The sequence below is a fragment of the Psittacula echo genome (assembly GCF_963264785.1).
Source record: "Psittacula echo genome assembly, chromosome: 5".
NCBI classification, from domain to species: Eukaryota; Metazoa; Chordata; class Aves; order Psittaciformes; family Psittacidae; genus Psittacula; species Psittacula echo.
Window position 1 is genome coordinate 40,301,786 of NC_137739.1, and position 23,364 is coordinate 40,325,149.

The 23,364-nt window shown below is 39.3% G+C and overlaps 1 protein-coding gene across 3 annotated transcripts; it reads right to left on the reverse strand.

Annotated features, from left to right (window-relative positions):
* Positions 1 to 228: 228 nt before the first annotated feature.
* Positions 229 to 23,297, reverse strand: SLC39A9 (solute carrier family 39 member 9). 3 transcript variants are annotated; one of them, XM_080617864.1, is made up of 10 exons: positions 23,238 to 23,297; positions 22,593 to 22,710; positions 18,745 to 18,853; positions 15,295 to 15,486; positions 12,602 to 12,670; positions 12,339 to 12,509; positions 11,323 to 11,408; positions 9,250 to 9,384; positions 7,067 to 7,234; positions 229 to 413 (listed from the first exon to the last, which is right to left on the reverse strand). In XM_080617864.1, exons 2-10 carry the CDS (start codon positions 22,686 to 22,688, stop codon positions 405 to 407), a joined length of 1,035 nt encoding a protein of 344 aa, XP_080473990.1. In that variant the 5' UTR covers positions 22,689 to 22,710; positions 23,238 to 23,297; the 3' UTR covers positions 229 to 404. The 3 variants fall into 3 exon arrangements, with proteins under 3 accessions (XP_080473990.1, XP_080473989.1, XP_080473991.1); XM_080617863.1 differs by lacking the exon at positions 229 to 413 and having other exon boundaries at positions 6,290 to 7,234; XM_080617865.1 differs by lacking the exons at positions 229 to 413; positions 12,339 to 12,509 and having other exon boundaries at positions 6,290 to 7,234.
* Between the last annotated feature and the right edge of the window lie 67 nt (positions 23,298 to 23,364).

Below are 23,364 nucleotides of genomic sequence, written 5' to 3' on the forward strand. Positions count from 1 at the left end.
ATTCCTCACCTCTGACACTGGTACTACAACCGGAATATCACAAGAATACCCATATGCATGCAGTAGTTTGGGCACAATGGCCAGCTGAAAAAATCCTGCAAAAAGAAGAATTTGTTAGTTTCCTTGGCAGAATAGTGGAGGGGGAAAACATAATGCCTCTACATATTAACACAGGTAAACAACTGGAGCATCATCAACATTTTTAAGATCTGACACAACAGTCCAGCAGGAAGTAAATGAGAGCCAGGGTTACTGTCTGCCCACTAGAGATGCACACTCCTTAGCTGTTTTAACACCACTCAGTAGATCTTCATTCAGCAGTGAAAACTGCAGAGACCAAGTCATGTTCATGTGAAGCATCCGCAGATACCAGAAGCAGAGTTTCATTCAAGACCAGTGGTCCCTCAGTTTCTCTGTCAAAAGAGAAACAGAACACAGGTTACCCATTGCAGTCATAAAACAGGACTTGTTCTACTTAGAGCTTCACCCTCTGGAGGCAAGCAAGAAATGCTTTGACTAAGAGGTACAGTAAGGCTAGGTGTACGAGACTAGCAAGGCTTCTAAGCAGTATTTTTAGCAATCCTCTTCAGCCCAGTATAACCACAAGTATCTAATTTAACATGCTTCTTCAGACAGCAGAAGCCCATTAACTTCCGCAGACTCCAACATAAATGTGATCATATATCATAATTACCATTCCAGTCACTTGGCGGGCATACAGATACAGAACAAGCATTTTCCCCTTTCTAAGAATTTCACCTCTGCTTTTAGACTTTCTAAATACTGTGTATCTTTGGTGTCAGTCAGCATAACACAGCTTACTTCTAATTAGCTCTACAAGCTTCCTGAATGAGGCCTTTTTCCATCCCTTTTTTCCATCCACCGTAAAGGTTTGTTAATCTCTAGACAGCTCACACGAGAGTGCTGGGATAAGGAAGGTGGAATGTTGTGCAATTCTGCCTGCAGGGATACTTGGGTAAGGCTTGCAGTAGAAGAATGGCTTAATTTGTAAGCTAGAACACAATAGATGACAGCTCATCCTCTCGCAGCTGTGCTCATCCCTAATGAGTCTGATAAAAATGCTGATGATTTTTTTTTCCTTAACAAATGAAGGAACACTCTACAGCCATCACCAGGAAGCCTGAACCACTACAAATCCTTGATCTTTAAGTTTTTAGTGGTAACTTTTTAACATAAATGCACTGAAAGCACTTCCTCACAACTCCAAAAGGATTTACAACAGATTACAGTGGTTAAGTCTCCAGTTACTGAGGCGACACTTTTATTAAACACATTGAAAAAAATGTTAATATACCGCATAATGCTTCATCATGAAAGCTGAATTTTACTTGCCTAAAAACCAAGAGCCTATCTGGGAAAATACCACCTTCCCATTCTTACATTCTTGCATCTGCCTGTACTACCTATAATAGCAACACTCTCATTTGTTTCAGTTCTCCTATTGACCTTACATTAATTGTATTCTCTTGAGATTAAGACAGTGTAGTGAAATATTACACTTTTTCCTAATCAGAAAAATAAAAGTAAGCTATTAGCTGTGAAGGCTGCTTATCACTTGAGTGAAGTAGCTAAAACACTGTGTGACACTGCAAACCTTAAAAAGTCCGAAATGTCCTACATTAATCTTCTTTTTCCAACCAAATAAAGAACCCCACAACTGTCCCCGCATATTTTTGCTCAGATAACAGAATTAATTTTCAAACCTTTCCTCATATGCCCTGCCTGAGCACCTCTTTGAAACCACTACTAAAATTTAATTTCCAACTATTCTTTGGAATTCAAAGTTATGTCTGAGGCAAATAAAACCCTTCCAGATAAATTTAGGAGCCTGAGAAGACAATTGTTCTTCACAGCAAGAACACAATCCACTTTCAGTTACAATGACTACCATGACCAGCATTAGAGAACATTGAGGTAGCTATGGCTTAACAAAGGCTTTCATTTCATTGTATACCACCGGAAGAAGGTAAACTGCCTTACAGGAAAAACTGTCAATAGTAAAGGGTGAGAGCAGCTCTGGAAAGCTGTGAACAGGTAAGCAGTATGATCGCAGGGCAGCCAAAAGGAAAGCTGAGCTGTGATTCAGTGCCTGAAAAGAGCAGAAAGATGGATGGGGAAAATACAAAAACCCACCAAAACCACACAGAACAGGGGCATGAAAGATTTTACCAGCAGTTTTGCCCCTTAACATAAGGACAAGAAGCAGGCTAAAGTTTTCTTCACATCTTTGCATGCATATTTCCCATACAGGAAAAACTGCTTTGTCACAAAGTTTCCAAGAAGAATGGAGGGACATAGTGTTTGAATAATTTGGACTTGGTGCTGACAAGGTTGTTTTCACTCTATACTGAGCTCTCATTTTTCTTTAGCCCATGGTGTCCTCCAGCTTTTTAACAGTGGCCTGGAGCAATCTTGAGCCTGTCATCTCATCGTGGCCCTGGGGGCTGGGATGGAGGAAGAGGTAGCTCCAGGGCAATGCCAACTCTTAAACACTCTGTGGGAGATAGAAGCTGTCAAATGCTGCTCTCAAGCGGAGCTGTCAAATTATTTCTGTATTTATAACTCTAAACACATTCATACCCATGTCCAAATCAACCTGCTAGACTGCCTCCCAACATCTCCCAGCAGTTTCACACTTCAGGCTTCCAGGAGACACTCAGATGTTGTGAAGAAAAGTAGCAAATGCTTAAACAAAATGTAGTGCCTGCATTGCTCACACCCCTTTGAAGACTGTCACTGTTCTTTGATGGAGCTGTCACAAAACCCCATGCAATAAATGACAAGCCAACTCCAAAGCACTGCACCTAGTAAAAATTTAATATAATAAAACAAATTGAAAATGGCAACATTATTTTAACCGTTCACAATTAAAGTGGAAAAATTATAAGGCAGCCATTCATGGAATGATTTCGTGTACAAATGGTTCTGAAAAAGAGACATTAAAATCACAGTTCCATACATGGAGTCAGATAAACAGCTATGACCAAGCAATGTTTTCCCTAGAAAGCCAGGGCTGCTAAGGGATGTAATAAAGGGACAGTAAGAAAAAAGAAATACTTTATTTTTAAAAGAGGCAAACAGGAATCTGAAATTCATCATATACTTCCCTACCGTACTGCAACCATTCCTTCCCCTACCACCCCCAAAAGAATACAAATACACTTCCTTTCTCTTCTTCCCAAGTCCCAGCACAGAATGGGAAGGGAGCGGGAGCAGCAGCACCATTTATTCCACAGCATCTCTCTCATTCTGCATACAGCTGATATCACAAGGACACACCTGCTACTGTCAAAAGCTCCTTGCAGGCTCTGAACTACCTCCTGAAGAACGCAGCAGTTTTCCTGGGTCTTTTGGATAACATTAGCCTTTTACACAATCCACCTCGAAACAGTTATTTGAAGTCAACAGTGGGTTCTCTGTTTAACGCCCAGTCATTTGACATGCCACAACTACGAAGAAATCCTATCCTGGTGTGACAGCTCTGCCACCCTCACTTAAGTTAATGTCAGTGCAGCTTCTGCATCTGTCATCAGGTGCTGAAAGAGTGTATTTCCCTTCTTTATGTAAGTAATAATAGAAGAATTAGAACAGTAAGGAAAGTAGCTGAACACAACAGGCTCAACGAACAGCTTTAATCTAATTCCTATCATCAAATAAGAATCATTATCAGAAAATACAGCTGATGAGAAGATTATAGATTTCTTGGAGGAATTTACAGAAGGAAATGCACTTGGTTAAAGCATTACCTGCTAGACTTGCTGCCACCTACCTCACAGCAGAGAACACTGGCAAAGATGGCTATTACAGAGAGTAAGAGGAATTTGTTTGGACCAAGGTCCCCTGAGGAGTAGAAAATGATACCAGATGGCACTGACTACATGCAGTGCCTGGATTTACTGTGACAGATGGGGAAAAAGGTAAAAACATAGCTATGATAAAATGGACCATTTTATTTAACTCATTAAAATACTCTGCTTCAAGAAAATAATCCTCTATGTGGAACTAACGATTTGGAAAATTTTGATCATTTAAAATTTTATATTCTCCTTATCACATAACCAAAAGCTTCCTTAGTCACTGCAGTTTCAGCTACAGAATTGAAAATAGTAGTTCAACACAGAGATAACAGAGGCAGCCAAAAGAAAATGCTATTGCTGCTTCTAAATGGGTAGGAAAAAACAGAAGTCTTCTACCACTTAACAAAGTTCAAAAATGAAAAGTATGCATTATCAGAATTTTTGTGCCAATTTTAAAGTGCTAATGTTTTAATTTAAAATCTCTCACCTGCTCCTGTAACTCAGCCTCTCTAGTTCATGAATCATTAAACTGAATATTACCCTTTCTGGTGGCTACCCCACAAATTGGGAATACGATCTGAGGGCCAGGGGAAAAGAAAGACAACAAGACCTCTCAGCAGCAGCACCTCTGATGATTAATACTCCAGAAGTTACATCAGAGTGAAAAGGCCGGCTGCCACATCCTCATCAGCACACACTGATACTTGTAAGAAGGTACTATCGACATTCTCCAACACTGGAGCAAAAGGCATAAAATGAGACCTTACCTATATACCTCCCGAAACTGTTGCTATTGTTATACATAGAAAGAGGCAGAAGTGGAACCCAGTCAGGATGCCATTTAATTAGTAGGGTGGAAGTGCAAGTGATAGATGATAGTTTAAAGAAAAAAGCTTACTGTTTTACAAAACATAAGCATCTGGTGCTGCGCTACGCTATCTCCTGCTTCTGCTGCAGATCTTGCAAACTCTCCAGCTTCTGAAAACAGTTATGTGGGAAGATTAAGCAAGGTAAAACACTGAGATTATCAAGGAAGAAGGTATTCAGGGGGAAATCAGGAAGAACACTGGGAGCTCTGGTGAAAACATCACTGTGCATCATTTGCATGTGTCAGTAACCTGTATCACTGACCTTTTTAAACAGGTAACTTAGAAGTCGCATGTGTCTGTTGTAAAATAAAGTGCAGGAGAGGATCTCATCTATGCCACTAATTTTGCAGTGGCTTTTCAGAATTTTTGAGGGTCTAATGTCAAAAATGCTTGTTTAGGCCTCATACACTAATTTCATCTGAAAATACTGTCTTGTGGGAAAAAATGATTTCTAAGAATTTTGCATTGATTTTATATAGTAAAACACACGAATGAACAAGCACTCCCAGAGATCAATACCAGGTTCAATCCTGGGATACACCTGTATTGTTACAAAGCCAACAAACAAAGCAATCACTAGTCCAAGAACCAGGCCATAACCATCACTGAATTACTAGACAAAGAGGACAATGATAAAAATGTAAAGAAGTTCAAGTGGCACAAGGGCCTGTGTAGTACATGTAATAAACAACATGAGAAACAGACACACTCATTCAGATGGAAACAAGAAGCACTTCAGTTAAGAAGATATTTCAAGCCTTGAAAAATCCATCTGAAACAAAAAAAAAAAAAAAAAAAGAGAAGAAAAATATATTTGGCAATGTTACCTTCAAAAAGTGCAGACATTACAGCTTAAAAAGGGTATAGCACTAAAAAGTTTTCCCCTAAAGAAATAATTTTATATTCAGTCTGCCCATGTCAAGCTTTCCTGACTTTTTAATGCACCTCAGTTATTAGAGTATAATATATTTTGCATAAGAGAAATGGTGTCTGACAAGAGAAGGCTGTGCCCTGGAAAGGAGGGATCTTCTATCACTCTTCCGCAGTGAGAGGCATCAGCAGCTGGCAATAAGTGCTCCAGTAGATTCACCAAAACTAATGCTTACCAGAGTAAGAGGCAAATGCAGAGTTCCCAAAGAAAAAACAAAAACAAAATGCCTAACCGGTCTACTGGGAACCCACCAATTTGGGTATTCTGTTTGTGGGGCTTTTGTTCAGAACTGCTTTAGTTACATTTTGTATTCTATATGTAGCATAAATATTTAGTTAAACATCTACTTTTGTTAGCCTTAACACCTTTTACTTAATGAAAAAAAAAAACCCCGTACCCTCACTGATTTCAGCAGTTCAGACTTTTTGAAAATGAGCTAATAAAGTTCTCTGGTCCCTCAACAGCTGTCTCCATCAGATTTCTACTCTTTAGAGCTCAGAACAGCTCAGTTTCAAAGGATACTATGGGTATCTCTCTTAACAGTAGCAGTAGTGTAATCACAGCACCCAATACTAATTCCTACTGTTGTTTTTGGTGTCTTTGCTTTACAGACTTGGTTTTTGGTGCCTTTGCTTTACAGACTTGGCAGAAGACCATCTCCCAAGAAATAGTGCCTTTTAAAAGTTTATTAACAGCTGCACAAGCAATCAAAACACTACTCTCCTTGCTTCTATTCTTTGTCTTAATGGCATTCACCGCAAAATTTGTTTGCACTTTCTCAACCAGCTGATTCCATACGCTAATCCTACACTTCGGTTATATCAATTCTTTCCTATCAGTGACACTTCTGTGACAATTGCAGTGTTGTCCAGAGTTCCGAGTCCAGCCCACTTGTGCCATGCAATTAGTGACAAATATCACAAGGACCAGCTGAATCGTCAGGACAACACAGAACCGATGTGGGGAAACCCCCTTCTTCATTAGTAAGACTTCAACTTCTCACACAGCAGCCATCCTTTGCTTTTGCTCTCAGCTGTGAAAGCTGAATTGCAGGATATTTTGGTGACTGAAATTTCATGATGAGTCGCTATGCTCTTCCCTGCTCACTTAAACTCCAAATTCCATCTTCCCTGAGAATAGGGCCAGAAGTAACAATTAAAATAGCAAATGTCTTCAGAAAAGAAAGTTACATAGAGTTACGTCCGGCTGCCAAAGTACATTTTGCTACACTAAAAGCTTTCCCAGTATTCCTCATTTTGCAATCAGCGCTCCCTCTGAACTCCATAAAGTGGATGGGATGGATGACGGGTAAGAGACAATGATAAAGGGAGCAGCCAACATTTACTGCTCATGTCAGATCGAGGAGAATGGTGAAATTCGAGCATTTAGTGATGGTGTCCAATTGACAAAACTAGAGGAATAAGGCATCCTATTACTAGGGCTGCCACCTCCAGACGACTGAGTCCTTTTCCTCCAGTTGATTCAGGTTTGTGGCTATGAGCAATTCCTCCTACTTCTGGGAGGACATGAACTGTGGCAACATAAAGAAAAGTCCCAGCAGAAAACAGCATAGCAACTCCAGTGGCATTAACTTCTGAAAGGGCTTCTTTGCTGCTCTGAAATGGAAAAAGACAGAAAGAACAAAAATAAAGATAAGCAGATATTCTTCAATCAATAATAAAATTCTGTAAGCAGCCAGACACAGTAGGACTTTAATCAACTCTTTATGTCTCACAGAGACAATGGTTCAATGTGTTACTTTGTGTCTTGCACCTTATATGTAGCAACTAACATGACATGCTAAAGTTAGCAGGTCAGAAAGGTACCTCTCATCCTAGTTAGTTCACTTTGGACTTCTATGAATCCTTAACAGAAGAAAAGAGTCATAGCCTGTGCCAAACGAAACATCTTGTTTGACCATCTCACAGCAACATACAAGATGTCAAAAAGACAAAGTGCACTTAAAAAAATGTTTATATTGCTAATCCACAAATTTTAGGAAGGACTCCCAAGACTTTTTTCCCCACTTTTTCTAAACAGAGAGTTCAGATCAGATAGTAGCCTTTAAATATCTCTGACCTGCTGGTCAGAGCACTATTTGCTAGATTTAAGTCCCAAAACATCACTCATTCAATATTTCATTTGTATGTACAAGTGAACACCCAAATCTTTGAGAATTTCCATGCAAACTTGATAAACAAATGCATCTTCTGGATCAAAACTGAGCACCTCTTCAGGTTCATACTAGGATTAAGATCATAGGACACATCATTAAATGTAATGAAATGCAAACCCACTTGTGTCAGTTTCAAAACACTTTTTGAACAATTTCCAATTCAAATGTGGTGTTAGTCCTAAGGTTATTTTTCCAGACCGCAGATGCATCTTCTGCTCTGGAGCTATAAAACCACTGTGACAGCCCTTATGCCTTATCAATTCTCTGTTTGCAAAATGCAAACCCAACTCTTAGTAAGCCTACATCAAAAGAATACTCAAAGAGCATTCTTATTTCTATTTACAAACCCAACCAGTTCTGCTGCCTCCTGTACTGGAGTATCAAATATAAGTCCTTTTCATCAAGTCAAGAGATTAGCCCAGATGATTTACTTAATCTTTCCTCTCATGCCTTGATTTTCATGAGATCAAACTAGATTCTTTACAACACACCATAGTCTGTCACCAGCATGGCCCACAGCAGTTAAAAATACAGGAGTGTCATAGGAAACGCTATGAGAAACAGAAGCATTTAATTTGGATAGAGATATAGAGTCATATGCAGTGGCCCACTTCACAGGCCATTTGTTGCATAAAGCCAAGACAAGACTATGGTTTTAAGGAGTGCAAGAGGCAAAAAGGCTGTTCTAGCTGAGGATTCAACCTCTGACGCAGCACGAAAAAGACTTTGAACATACAGGAACAGTTCTGAGATGGTGGGAGAAACTAACAAATATCACTGGAGGCGTACAAGGATGCTGGAGAGGGACTCTTCATCAGGGTCTGTATCGACAGGACAAGAGGTAACAGGTTCAAACTTAAACAGGGGAAGTTCAGGTTAGATATAAGGAAGAAGATCTTTACTGTGACAGTATGAGGCACTGGAATGGGTTGCTCAAAGAAGTGGTAAATGCTCCATTCCTGGCAGTGTTCAAGGCCAGGTTGGACAGAGCCTTGGGTGACATGGTCTAGTGTGAGGTGTCCCTGCCCATGGCAGGGTGGTTGGAACTAGATGATCTTAAGGTCCTTTCCAACCCAAACCATTCTACGGTTTTCTACCTGCACATCAAAATGCACGCAGCAATACTGAAAATTCCTCAGTTATAATCACCAGACAAAAGCTGGTATATGAATAAATTTTTCATAGTGGGGAGCAGCAGAAAAAAAGTCAGAAACCAGTCTTCTACAAAAAGCTATGCAAAACTCTATAAGAGTTACATCACTGGTTCTGATGGAAAGCAAGGGTTATTTTTTATTTCACACATTCATACTGCTACCTTTTCATCTACTTATTTTATCATCTCCATTCTGCTAATTTTTCAAGCAGTTTGGAATAATGTTCTATGAAACTCATTGATTCCTTTCCCCAAACTCCACCATTAAGCTACATTTTAGGCAGAACAAATCACAGACCTACCTTGCTTAGCCCTAAGTATGTCACCATTGACATAACAGGTGCTGCTAACGCAAAGACCAGCAAGTGTTTTCTAATTCGATTCCGTTCCAGCCCAGCATGCATCAGGAAGGAAACCAGGCCAAAGGCAGCTGGTGCCTGCAAAAAACAATATTCACTTGTAATACAATACTTTCTAAAACCCTCTGAAAACTGAGATAAAGTTGAAATACGACTTGCTACACTGAAGTGTACAGAATTGGAAGAAATTCAGGGAGAGCACTAGCATGTTGCAGTTAACCCAAATACAACAGTAGCCTGCAGACAGCCCTACCTTAATAACCATACCTAATGGAAACTCATGTTCTGGTTATCAGAGTACACATATTTGTTTAGTCATTAAAAATATTCAAATGTTCACTCGTACTTGAGCCACTGCTGTAATCCCCAAGTCTCCATAAACTTCTGTGATTTCTTTTTTTCCTACTGGTACTACTACACGACTTAGATGGGACAGTTTCTTTTCTACAGCAGAAAAAAATTCTACAAAATACCCCAAGATAGATAACTGTCAGCCTTCACATGAATGAAGACTTAAGAGCTCTTTGACTAGTTCACCATTCAGTTTCACTTCTGTTTCCACTGGGAAGCAAACAAACATTTCCTTCTCCATCTGCTGGCATTCAGTTTCTTATCCACAAGTCATAGCGGTCCTGCACTCATGGAATTCACTATATTTTCACCTGTGTAAGGACAACAGCAATCCACCCTGACATTTTTCAGGTAAGACAAACTAAAAATATACTGATCAGTTTAATACACAGATTTTTTTTTTTTTTTTTTAACCTGAAAGAAGGAAACCAGGAGTGAAGGAAAAAGCTGAGAAAGACAAAAGCGTCAATCAGGATCAGAAGACTAGAAAAATAAAAAAAGATACCAGAGAAGAAATGCGTTTATCTCTCAATACCAAAAATTTCTTTATAATCTTTCATAAAAGAAATTTCCCTCTTCTAAAGTTATACAATTTCAAAAGTCAGTTAATTTGTACATTAAGAATAACAACAGGTTTCACCTGGCAATAGCCATAAATGAAGATTCACAGCAAGATGTGACCCTGATGTTGCCACCTCTGAAGACAGTTATGTAAACCACAAGTTTTGTATGAACAGATACACTATGAATACGTGATATATGTGAAAGATATACTAGATCCAGCTTTCCTAACATTTTGAACATGCAATTATACAAGCAAGATTTTTGGAGGAATGTATGAATTACTACTGTAATATATGTATACGCTACCATAAGTCAAATATGCATCTGCACACATGTTCAGAACCTATGTAGCTAATAGATATCTTTGCACAAACATTAAGGAGAAAGATCTTCCAATCTCCAAGACCCGCTGTTTGCTTGTTACCATCAGAAAAGCAATTTTTTTTTTTTGGCATATGACTGACGTTGAAGCTACTACAATAACACAGGTAACCAGAAGTTACAATTTAGTACTCTGTTATTAAGCGGTTTCAAAAAAACTAACCCTTTAAACAGTAAAACCCTAACAAATACACTTCCCATTTTCTTAAGAACATTACATAACAAAGAACCTGCTGTGATCAGCGTAAAACTACTTTTCCTCCTTGAATACACTAGCACGTACTTCTGTGCTCCATCCTCTAGAACTTCTTTGAATACAACTCTTACAGCAGTAGGAATCTGGGAGAGGGGTTGTTTGAAAAAAACAAACCACCACACTAGCTTCAGAAAAAGTCATACGAAGCTCCCACATGTTTTCATGGGCTATTCTATCCCTTCTTTTGGGACACTTCCCAACCACTGCAACCAAAGCAGGGAGTAGGCAGTCAAAATTCTCTCTCATTCATACTCCCATTACACTTAGTACTCATCATTCGCTGCTCTGTCACACATCGTACCAGGGCTTTTAGGCCCTTGAGGCTGTATCACTAACCTGTCAATTTTGATGGTGTTACACATTTCCGTATCACATCACCAAGGAAACTTAAGATCTTTAGTAATTTCTGTATGCTTTAACAGTCTTTTAAAGAGCAAAAAAGATTTTTTTTGGTGATGACTTACCTTGTGCAACATAATTGCAACAAACACTATCAACTGGACACTAGTCTGAGAAGTTGAAGCTGCTGCACCCAATGCAACACCATCAGCTGAAATAGGAGTGCAAATTCATGATTATTCCTCCACATTAATTTCAGCTTTCCCATCCCCTCAACAGATGATGGCACAAAACATGTTGATTCAAGAAGTCCTGTTACTCAAAATGCCATTAACAATACCAATCCAACACGATTCACTCCCCTTTGTTTGTTAAGCCACAATAATTACAGGGTATTAGACAACCTTCAACAGGAGCTGTGTCTAATTTCCCAAGACTACAAAAATCATACAGAGAAATCTATTCAGTGCTGACACATTCTGACAAATTAGAATCAGGTAAGAAGTTTATTTATTTTAGTCTTCTGTAGTAGAAGTGGTTTCTCTCTGAATTAGAAAAAATCTGCTTTAGATTCTAAGAAAGAATTTTAATTACTACTCTTTAAATGAATTTTCAAATAAACTGTTGTAAATACTATTTTTTTTACCTTTTAACATAAATATATTGTCTATATGAAATAGGAAATGTGTTCTGTATTAATCCTTAATATATAGGCATTTCATTTAGTGAAATCTTTTTACCAATATCTTATAACTTATCTAGACAATAACAATTAGTAGAAGAGATTCAAGAGCATATTTATACTACACATATATAGTGAAGAATTACAACACAAACATGGGTTGGCTGCAACACACGTGTAACTTTTTAAGCCCTTGCAAGTCAGCCCAAATGTCTGTCAAATCTTTGTGCTCCACCCTATTATGTCCTTTTTTCCACAAAATACATGTTCTGAACTTAACAGTTTTTTAAATACACAGGTCAACTGACAAGGAAACCCAAAGGTGTTTCATACTACTCATCAAATGTGTTGGCATGTACTGAAATTTAGCAGCTAAAGCAGCCAGCAAAGGAACTGAAGAGGCACAGTGCGCATCACACAACTTTTCAAATGGGGAAAAATAAAGTTACAATACTGTACCCAAACAAAACTTCATGGAACATTCTGAGCGCTGTAGTATGCTTTCCCAGTGAGTTTTGGGGAAGATCCTTAGTTCTCTCCACCCTGTGTTTTTGTTGTTGGTTGGTTGGTTTTGGTGGGTGATTTTTGTTTTGGAGGGTTTTTTTGGGTTGGTTTTAAATAAAAAACCACCTTCAAGAAAAAAACCCAAGTGTTTTCATCACATCTAAAGATAAGCTGCACAGCAACAGAAGTCCAAGTCCTAGCAATAGGTCCCATATTACCTGCAGCATGGACTACTAGTCCCAGTGTTGTTGTGATTTTGGAGTTGCCAGATCTTGCAGCTTCTGGATCTGAAATGATAATACAGAAAGTTAAAAGAACAAATACATAAATTATGCTGGAGAAATATGTATCACTGCATATGTGTCTACCAGCTGCTTAAGCAGTTATATTCAAAACTACCAGCTTTTGTATTTCTGCATTAGGTTTACTGTAAAAGAGTATGATACCTAACACCTCCAAATCACTTGTCTGTCAACAAGTGACAGAATCATAGATAATGCTTTGCAATTTACAGGATCATTAATACAGGCAGCAGCAGTTGTTTTTCTTAACCTCCTGAAACCAAATGTTAGAGTTCTGCACTACCAAGGGGAAGAATAGCTAGTTTTACATGCCCAGAATCCAGAGGTGCTTGAAGAGTCAGGATGATTTTTTCCCATGTAACCCAATGTTGGCATTTTCCTTCAGGTGACAGTCTGGGGCAGTCTTTGCTGCACTGATTCTCTGACAATTCCTAATAAGCAATAAATTCTACTCGTCATGGCAGCAGTTGCAAAGACTTCCTTCCAACATTAGTCATCATAGAGAAGAAATGCAACTAGTGCTGCTTGAGATCCAGTGTTTTGACTGCAATTGTTTGACAACCACTCTGAGGACATTTGCAGGTTAGCTCATTCCATAGCACAAGAGAGCAATGTCCATCACTATGCAATCAGCAGCGAAGCTGTACAAACGATCACTGCAATGAACAGAGCAGGCAAGTCCTACACAGGTATAGAAACCTCTTATTGTTCAACTGTTTATTTCCAAACAGTTGAACAGCTGTTACTTCATCATACTAGTGGTCAGTATGCGGATGCAGGCACAGCTACATGACACAGCTACTTTATAAGTCTGCACAGTAACCGAAACAGAGTCCAGTCCTATTTCTTCCCTTCTGTTCTCCCGCCTCCAGTTTCTCCCCAGTGCCCAGGCACCCACGCAGCTGTCCAGTGAGTCAGATCAGCTAAGGGAGCAGGCTAACAACTAATGTATTCTCTTTGGTCAGACTGATCCTCTGAAACTAGGGGACCCTATTTGTGTAATTCATTGTATCAGCTGCATTTGGGCAACTGTGATGGAATACTCCTATCAAATAGGAGGAGATATTCGCAGAGAATGTTTCCTCTCAATTTGTTTTAGATTGACCAGAACAAAAAACACTCAAAGAGAGCTACGTTTGGTTTCATATCCCCATTCTGGCCAATAGAATTTTTACTGTGAGGGTGGTGCACTGGAACAAGTTGCCCAAAGAAGTGGTAAATGCTCCATCCCTGGCAGCGTTCAAGGCCAGGCTAGACAGAATCTTGGCCGGCAGAGTCTAAGTGTGAGGCGTCCCTGCTCATGGCAGGCAGGTTGGAACTAGATGATCTTAAGGTCCCTTCCAACCCTAACTATTCTATGATAGTAAAATCCAGCCACCTATAAGACAACAAAACTACCAGACGTTGGTTCAAATGAGAAAAACGTTTTTCTATGGTAATTTTAAAAAACATTACAAAAACACTACTACATTTCTTCTGACAGAGGTACAGACTAGATAAAGCTTTACTTAATATCCTATTTTATAGCACGTACCTCTAACACCAATCAATTTTCTCCTGGTATTTGCTCTGATCACAGACACAGAAAAGGGTCATAAACTGTACAAATCAAAGATTCTCCTGTCAGTTGCTGGCCTGCATCCCCTTGTCATCCTTAGTGCCACTGTTTCCTTTGAAAAGCTCTGAAATTCAGCTAGACATAACTGTGGCTCCATTTATGCTTCACCAGGAGCACAGAGGTGCCACAGCCCCTGCACTGGCTTCCCATCTGTCCCACCACACTAACCCCATACAGGCATTTCAAGAGCTGCACTGTGAACTGCCAAGAATCCAATCAAAACATACCTCTGTGTGCATGTATGCGTGTGTGTGTGCACGCACACACACATTTTATGCTTCCTTCAAGACAAAATCCTTAATTTTTGAGGGACAATTTCCACCATCAGAGGAGATTATGTAGGAGAAAATGAGCAGCCAAAGGCAATAAAATACCTTTTCAGATGATAAAACACCTTTGGTGCACTCTGCCTACTCAAGCCGTAGGCAGAAAACAAAGGCAACCGTAGGCATCTTAACAGTCTTCAATAATGTTGAGATACCTTTGCTCTAAGCAGAAAGCATGTGGAAGTAAGTGAGGCTCTAGATCAGTAAGGGAGTGCAGCTGTGCAGTTACAGAAAAGTACCAGAGCTTACATCTAGTCATTTCTGGAGTCTTACTTAAGGTAACTTGCTGTTCTTTGCAAATTTTACCTACATGTACGAAAATTACGTAGGAAAAACAAAGAAAGATAAGACTAACCTGAAGGTTTTTGGAAAGCCAAAGAAATCCCCTATGGGTGATACTGTAAAACAGACTCAAGTGTCACTATATGTGTTCGTACAGTTATTTCACGTTAGCAAAGCAAGCTTTCAAATTATGCTGAATTCCGGGACAGATTTTCAGCACAAACACTTCACCACAGACCTTGCTTTTTGTTTGTAAAGCACCTACTAAAACTCTCGACATGACTGGTCAAATTAAATCCCAGTAGCATTAAAAATATTGCAACTTGTTAATTAAGACTAAGTCAATCAATCAGCAAGTCTAAATGAAGTGAATCTTTACTTACCATCTGTAGAGTGCACATGAGAGCTGCCTATCTGATCCACCAACAGCATGAAGACAAAGCCAAGGACAAGGGATACACCAATGTAGGCATGTAACCTGGAATGGTCATGGCCATACTCATGTGCAACCGGGATTTCTGCCACCTTCTCAGACTCCATCACATGCTGCATCTCGCTCACTGGGTGATGCTTCCCTGTGGCAGGTAAGCAAACAGGTTAGGAGATGGGACTAAACATGGCCTGACTACTTTGTTTAAATGTTGCATTTTAAATGCAAATTGATTGATAAAAATTGCAGAATAATTCATTTTTTAACTGAAGTTGCCAATTTTGTCAGTATTGAGAGATACTGTCAAGCAGATTAAGTCATAATCTTTATTTAAGTAAGAAAATATAGAGTGAAGAAATAAAATAGGTTGAATCCACTTAGACCTAATGCGACTTTTTAAGATTCTTATCTCAAAGCATCAGTCTCTAGTTAAATAAGTTAGCATTGATACAGACTAGAACAATTAAGTCAGCACACTGTCCTACAAATGTCAGTACCATCCTAGAAACCTAGGAAGCCCAAGCCCTGGGGTTGAATATTATGTGGTTGTTTCCTTTCCCTACCCAAGTTTTAATTCCATGCCCCTACCCCAAGTCATTTACTTTGTCTCACTGAGCCACCCTGAAACTACCTTGAATCAAGCTAATTATAATAGTCTGTGTTGAACTTCAATTATAATCAATTCAGACATCTCTCCTGTTTCAACCTTACAGTTTTAAAGTTTACTCTAGACATTTTACTTTTTTTAAGTGAGTGACAGTATGACTTTCACACACATAACTTTATGGCAACAAACAAAATGAAGGAGAGCATAAACTAGGGCTCCCCCAACATCTGTGGCTTAAGTGACAAAAGTAAAGCTTTTGTCAATCTGGGGAGGTCTTTTGGTTGGCAAATACTCTTCAGAGGTTTTAGACATTAAGAGCAAAAACTTGACTTACTCTAGTAACTTATCTTCTTGCTGGAGTATTCATACACCTTTTTGAATGAGACACAATTGTAATATCCATCCAACTCTACACAATGTTGGCCAGTGCCATTACTACAGACAAAGCACAACAGAATAGGCTTGGTAGCCCTTGAAAGCTTTCACAAACTTATTTGTGCTGAATGACAGTAAGCAATAAAATAACAATACCATATAGGACTGTTGACAGCTATATTAAAAAGTAAACTTTGCTCCAGATCATGTCAAGCTGTATGACATAGTGAGTGACTCAGGACAATCTTTGTTCATTGCCAGAGGAATTTTATTTGCTGGTAATACTAAACCAAGGTTTCACTACACATACACATAGGCTTATGATCAAATAATAATCTGAACCATGATATGCTATTTGCTCTCAGCCTATGAGGTCAAAAAATTAAAAGTTATTTATTCTGTGGCCTGTGGAAAAATACAGAAGTAAATTACTTTTGTACCAGTGACAAACACCTGTTCTGGTAACAAGCAACCAGTCTCAGAGTTAAATTACACTTGAAATTGGGAAAATAAAGGCCTCTCTCTTCCCTCCTGCTTCCCCCTGCTGAAGTTACATGAGTATACCTCAATGTTCCTTTAGGCACCTTTCTAGGCTCAATTATGTTAATGTGTGAATTAGAACAAAAATGCACTGAAAGCTGTCAAGTTCTCACAATCTTAAGCTTAGCTTTGATTATCCTATGTTTATAAGAAAATATTGGAAATATTTTTTGCAGTTAAATCTATAATACGCATAAATCTTGCCTATTTGCAATAAAAAAAAATCTTTACAGACAGGCCTCAGACAGAATACTGAGAGTTAGGAATTGAGTTTGAATTCATTCACAGAACAAATTCTTTTTTCCTAGGTAAATACTTCTGATGAATACTACTGCAGTAATGGAAAGTATCTTTTTTATCCATGTACTAAACCTCAAGTTATACAGCATATAGCTCTTAACAGCAGGCTGTACATTTCATACATGAACAGTATGCCCCATTTAGTGGAGGAAAAAAAAGCAAACATTCACAGCAATTGTATTTACTGCTAGCCATATCATTACAAGGCAAGTTTAGTCTACTTCAAATTAGAATTGAATAGAGAGCAAACACGCAACTACAGCTCATTAGAGACATCCTACATTAGAGTGCACAAATTACAGTACAGTATAAGAGCATAATCAGAGGTTCTTTCACTTCTTGATAAAGGATGATTTCATATTATTCTTCCATTTACTTTAAATCTAAGTAGAAGAACAAATGCAATGGAAACTAAAACAAGATGAATTACACCATATTTGAAATGAAATTTAAAACAGTGTAGAAACAAGAAATATATAAAAAAAAAAAATAGTATAAGAAAAGCAGAGCATTACAATTATCTCTCAATCCCAGATAAGCAATAATGGTACAGGCACTTGCAAAGTTCTGTACAGCCTCAACTTTTTAGTCCTTTCTCCTGTAACCACTAAGTTGTTGCTGTTTACCTGCAGACAAATTTCTGATTCTTAGCATACTGGAAAAATCTCATACATGCAATGGTAATAGAATAGCACAAGCTAAAGCAAGCTTTAAAGCACACTCCAAACAGAGGCAATGAGCCCTGACTATTTCAAATAATGTCATAACCTCAAATTGAGGTTTACTAAGACTTTGGGGTATAAGATATGCTCCACACTCATGTGCCTACATGACACAATCAGCATTAGCTTTGAGCTATTCATTAAGGGCTATGAGGTTTTGAAGAATGGTGATAGCGGACTAGAACAGGATGCTTGAATATGGAACCATGCGTGGATATCTGCTTCATTATAATGAATATCTTCACCCAAGAAGGAAATGCCTCCTACTCTGTAAATTAGCCCTATATAATAATAATTTTCAGTCAGGTATATTAAGGTCACTTAATTCCAATACATTCTTCAGCTTCAAAGGCAGAATTGAATTCCTTCATTTTCATGAGGGAAAAGCACATAAAGATCTATAAAACACTTCCTGCAATTGCTTTAATTGAGAAGCAATCTAAACTGCAGAAAGCAACAGCAAATCATCCATAATTTCATTTTCTGCCAAAGGCAACCCTACACTTCCTTTGAAGTTCCATCAAAGTTAAAGTTTAACTTTTCCCAGAAAGAGGGGCACTACACATGACCTGGCATAAATAGCTGTGGTCCCATGAACAGTACGCTACCTGGACCAGCAAATGACTGGATCACTCAGCAAGTCATCAATCCACTGCCTGATCACATCCTTCTGTCAAATCACCATAAACATGCAATATCATGCCTACTGCAATTTTGTGATCCTGTGATGGCTTTGTATCATACTGCTGTGAAACCCTTCCATCAATCTCATGTTAAAAGCCCTAGAAACAACATTCAGTATAGCCTAACGCCACGACCTAAGTTATCTTGAACAAGGGTGGCTGAGTTTGGCTCTTACCTTCCAAAATGTCTTCATAAAGTGCATGTACTCCTTCTGGCACAATGACAGCCAAGGCAGTTCCACACAGCAGCCCAGCACCCAAAACAGTCACCAACTTTAATCTTTCCTTCAAGCAAGTACAAAATAAGTATTACCTTTAAGAATAAAAATGCTTTCTTTACTCTCCAGAGGTTGGGGGCAGAGAGGGGAATTATCCACAAAACCTCTTGCTGATTTCAATTCAAGAGCATCAGTTACATAGTCCTGTATTTCTAACAACTTTCTAGAAGCAAACATATCCAGTGTCCAATGCAATCAAGTGAAGCAGGAAATGAAAATTAAAGATGACCCATTGCTTACATCAGACAAGAAATGAAAAGTAGCATACTTGAACACAGCAAGAATTGTTGTATTTGGCACTGATGATTATTTGGGTCTAATTTACCCACTGGGGCCTCAAAATGTAAGGTCTGCAGAGACAAAGACAGACTGAAAGTGGCTGAATTTTGAAGCATGTTTGCAACTCTACATTTCATCTCCATTCTAGGTTTGTTTTCAGTATATTCTTCCCACTAGAAATTATACTCTAACATGCAGGTCCCTTAAAAACACTGCTAGATATGGCACAGCACAAGATAAATTGCCTGTTCCCAAAAAAAAAGTCAAACTAAATAATAAAATACAAGAAAAAAAATAAATTGCCAAAGCAAAAACATTAAGACATGAGAACCAACAATGCAAATGCATCTACGAATACAAATACACTGGGCAATTAGGAGTGTAAACTGGTAAGTCAGCTAGATTTATATAACATAGAAAAGAACAGACTTCATTTAAAAACATAAAACTGTGGACAGAAGAGTAATTTAACAGAAAGAGCTCCAAAAGCAGAATTATAAAAAAAAAATTTAAAAAGGCTTACTCAAATGAGAGTTTGAATGATGGAACTGCACCAAATTGATAATGGGGCTAATACACATTTTGTGTCACTCTTTTTCCTTTTTTTAATCTGACTAGGAGATGCATAAACGCAGAGCAATGTGCATTTGGTTTATAACCATTTCTAAGCCTTCCAGTAGCACTTTAAAATGTAATAAAGTCTTTAAAGGCACTTAAGGCAATATAAAATGATACTCCACTCTTCATGTCATTAAAGGCCATGGTAATCCCCTTTTCCCTGTGCAAAGGCAGATTTTAAAATAGATTTGTTACACAAGTATTGCAATTTTGCAATTAAAGCATAACAAAAAGTACATAAACTTAATGTTTTAATAGTAAAGTAGTTTAATTCATATTTCATTAAGAATCTGTACAACATGATTAAAAAACACATGCAAAGAGTTTAAAAGTACTTGCTACTGTTACTAAAGGTTATCTTCCTAGTTATATTCTAATCTGGGGGAAAAAAGCTTATAGAAATATCACCCCTTCCACACCCCTTCCAAACTGATTATATTCTGATTTACCAATATCAGAACAGTTTACTGTTACCCTGTGACTACAACATTGACAGGCTAAAGTCAAAGCCATGTACTGAAAATCCAATTATATAAGCATCTAAAAGATTCTGAAACATAACAACTTGCAGAGGCTGTTTCCCATCATTTCTGTAAGAGCCCTTATCATATCACACATAGCAATCATGGGAGTTTAGATCTTCGTAACAATTGTGCAGCACACATTCTGTGGCAGAACCATTATCATCTTCCATGCATAGTGAGATGTCTGAGTGCTACCAAAATACTAATGTTCAATACCAAAGACCTGGAGACAGAGGTCAGTGTTTAACTAACAGGAAAACACTTGTTGCATATCCTTATTATGCTATCAGTTCTCCTTCATGCACCATGATGACACAAGCTGTTTAGTCTCACCCAAAGAGGCAACACTTGCCTAGGAGACATAGGAGGCTCTAGAGAGATGCACAGCTAGCTTTCTGAAAACAAGCCAATGTAACAAAAAGGGAACAACTGCAGCATTACTGGGGAATATTCAAATAGTAATATGCAAGAGATGAAAACACCTGTAAAGTTTCTAAAAGCATGCACATGGCATATATAACAACTACACATAGTAAACTGTTATATGGTGGCAATCCACGTGAAAAGATAATCTTCAATACCCACTGTTCATAAAGTCATTTTGCAAAAAAAAAAAAACCAACAGTATTTTACAAGGAAAACCAGGATTATCTCAATACTGCAGCACTATAATCTATTTCACATATGCACATAAACACAGGGGAAATAAGCTTTAGAAGTAATACTGGTTTATTACAATTGCTTGCTTGCTTTTATTTGAGCATCTGTGAATTCTAAAAATCCATTAAATTAATGCAAACTAACAAGTTATTATTTCAAGAGAAGTCTCCATGTCCTTTTCAGTACAAAATAGTCCAACATAGTCCAAAGTTAGACCAACACAGTACTTACTACAAATTAGCATTAAGCAGAAAGGGTACATCTGCATACACAAATATAGTGGAGCTCTATTTCATCTGTACCTTTTTACCACCAGTATTTAGTCATACCTGACTTTGCTAGAGTTTTATACTGATCTGAGTCAAGTGTAAACTGAGTCAAGGAGTTTTGAGAGTTAAAAATACCACAATAAACTTGATAGCGTTTGTGGGTACTGTTAGTAAAATGCTGCACACACAGAACACTATTAAGTACATGATTACTACTTATACAGTGTTGGTTTTGGATCCACAACAGAACTGTCTTTCTGCAGCTGCTGGGAGCCCCAAAAGGTTTAGAAGCCCCATGATTCAGCTATAAAAACATGTCAGAACCACACAAACACAGGTCAAGAATGCTACCTTCAAACACCACTGAAGATAAAGTCTGATGCAACAGGTGACTATTAAGCACGTACATGAGGCAATTCAAAATTAAATAAAAAAGAGTCAATACTGGCATCCTAGGCAGCACTCTCAGCAAACTTCCAAGAAAACCCTTCCTGGGCTTCAGCACAAAACTGAGTTTTGAAGAGACAGCAGAAGCAACAGCACTGAAGGCACATAAAAGGTCCGTCAAAGCAAAGGCAAAATAGAACTATGCTAATGTTTACGTAAAGACTTCAGAGGATAGTCATATTTCAATCATTTAGCTGAACTGTACTGTTACCAAACAGGACTGCCTTTCCTTCCATGCTGCTGAGGGTCTACTGCTCCCAAAGCCTCCTGGTAATAAAGGGACCAAAGCACAGGCACAACTAGCTCTGTGACTTGACGGGAGAACAAATCACATCTCTCTTCCATCACTTTCCAAACTTTTTCTTCTTGCTTTCCAAACCGCTGCTCCCAGTAGAAACAGAAAGTCTCTCATAAGAGAGCTTACTGCCTTAGAACAATTAGACTGTCACTACAACACACTTCTAAACAGCAATCATCAATTAGAAAGAGAAGAACCCCTCGGGCATCAGAGCACATTAGAAGACTTCCAGAGACTAACAATCATCATCACCTGCTTCAGCAATCATTCTCAGAATCGTTTTTAAAAGTCCTAATTTGAGTACCCCATAGACACATAATAGTTAACCTCTGAGCTCAGTAGTTTCTGACACAAGCTTCCAAGAATGTGTAGCTTCTATCGTGTCTTTCCAATACATGTTACGACTTTGCTTCACCTTCGGCAGAGACAATTTGGCTCAAATCTGGCACATATAAATGGCTTTTACAGACACCGTAAAAGCATAACTCTACACTGCGATTCTGAATAAAATAAACACTGCATTCACAACTTCCCTAAAAAGCTTTAAATCACGACACCACCCCTAACAGCACTTCCACACTTGCAAGGGGACAGCACTAACTCTAGTTTCTCCCTTAGCAACCAAAGCGCATTTCAGCGAAGCTGCCTTACCTCGGAAAAATTAACTGCCAAAGGGATAATTCCTGCCACATAGCAGGCCACCAGCATGGCCAGAGAGAGCAGGCAGATGGAGCGGAAGTCATCCATTTCGATGCGTTCTGTCCGGTCCCTTAAAGTGAAATTCGAGAGCAACTTTTCCACCTCGTCCCGCACGCCTTAACCCGTGCAGACACCGAGCTCCCAAGAAGGGCTACCAGCCATGGCTCTCTTGTCCGACGGCTCCCTCCGCACCGGGCGTGCGCCAGCCGCAATGCCGCCGGGGCAGCCCAACACCGCTGCTGGGGAACACCGGGGCGGGTAGGCCCGGCCCTCACCTGAGGCAGCGGAACCTTTCCCAGCACCTACCGCCCCGAGGGGAGACAGGAGAGGGGGGCTACAGCAGGCGGAGAGGCAATCTAAAGGGGGCGGGGGATGGTATAAGGCGAGGATGAGGCACAAGGAACCGCGGAACCTATGCCTCCACTCATCCAGCCCCGCCGCTGCCTCGGAGGCCAAGTGGCACCTCCGCAATCCAGCACTTCCCCTTCCAGGGCACACTCTCACCCTCCCCCCGCTTCCCGACTTCAACATGGCTGACGAAGCCGCTCCCGCCCAGCTCCTCACGCGGGCCAGGGCAGGAAGGAGTGGTTCCCTCACCAAAGATGGTTGCCCAGAACTTCCCCCCCACTCCAGCCTGGCGCGGCTAACCGCTCCCGGCATCCTCAGCGCCGCCCCCTCCGTATGGCGGTCGGCGTGCGCGTGCGCGAGCTCACATGCTCAGCCG

Bases quoted from the DNA above. Each gene is read 5' to 3' on its own strand.
- SLC39A9 (XM_080617863.1), bottom strand. From the start codon at position 22,688: ATGGATGACTTCCGCTCCATCTGCCTGCTCTCTCTGGCCATGCTGGTG. The intron at 15,487-18,744 runs GTAAGAGCCAAA...TACCTGCCACAG, and splicing joins TTATGAAGACATTTTGGAAG to GGAAGCATCACCCAGTGAGC. The intron at 12,510-12,601 runs GTAATATGGGAC...TTTTTCTTGAAG, and splicing joins ACTAGTAGTCCATGCTGCAG to GTGGTTTTTTATTTAAAACC.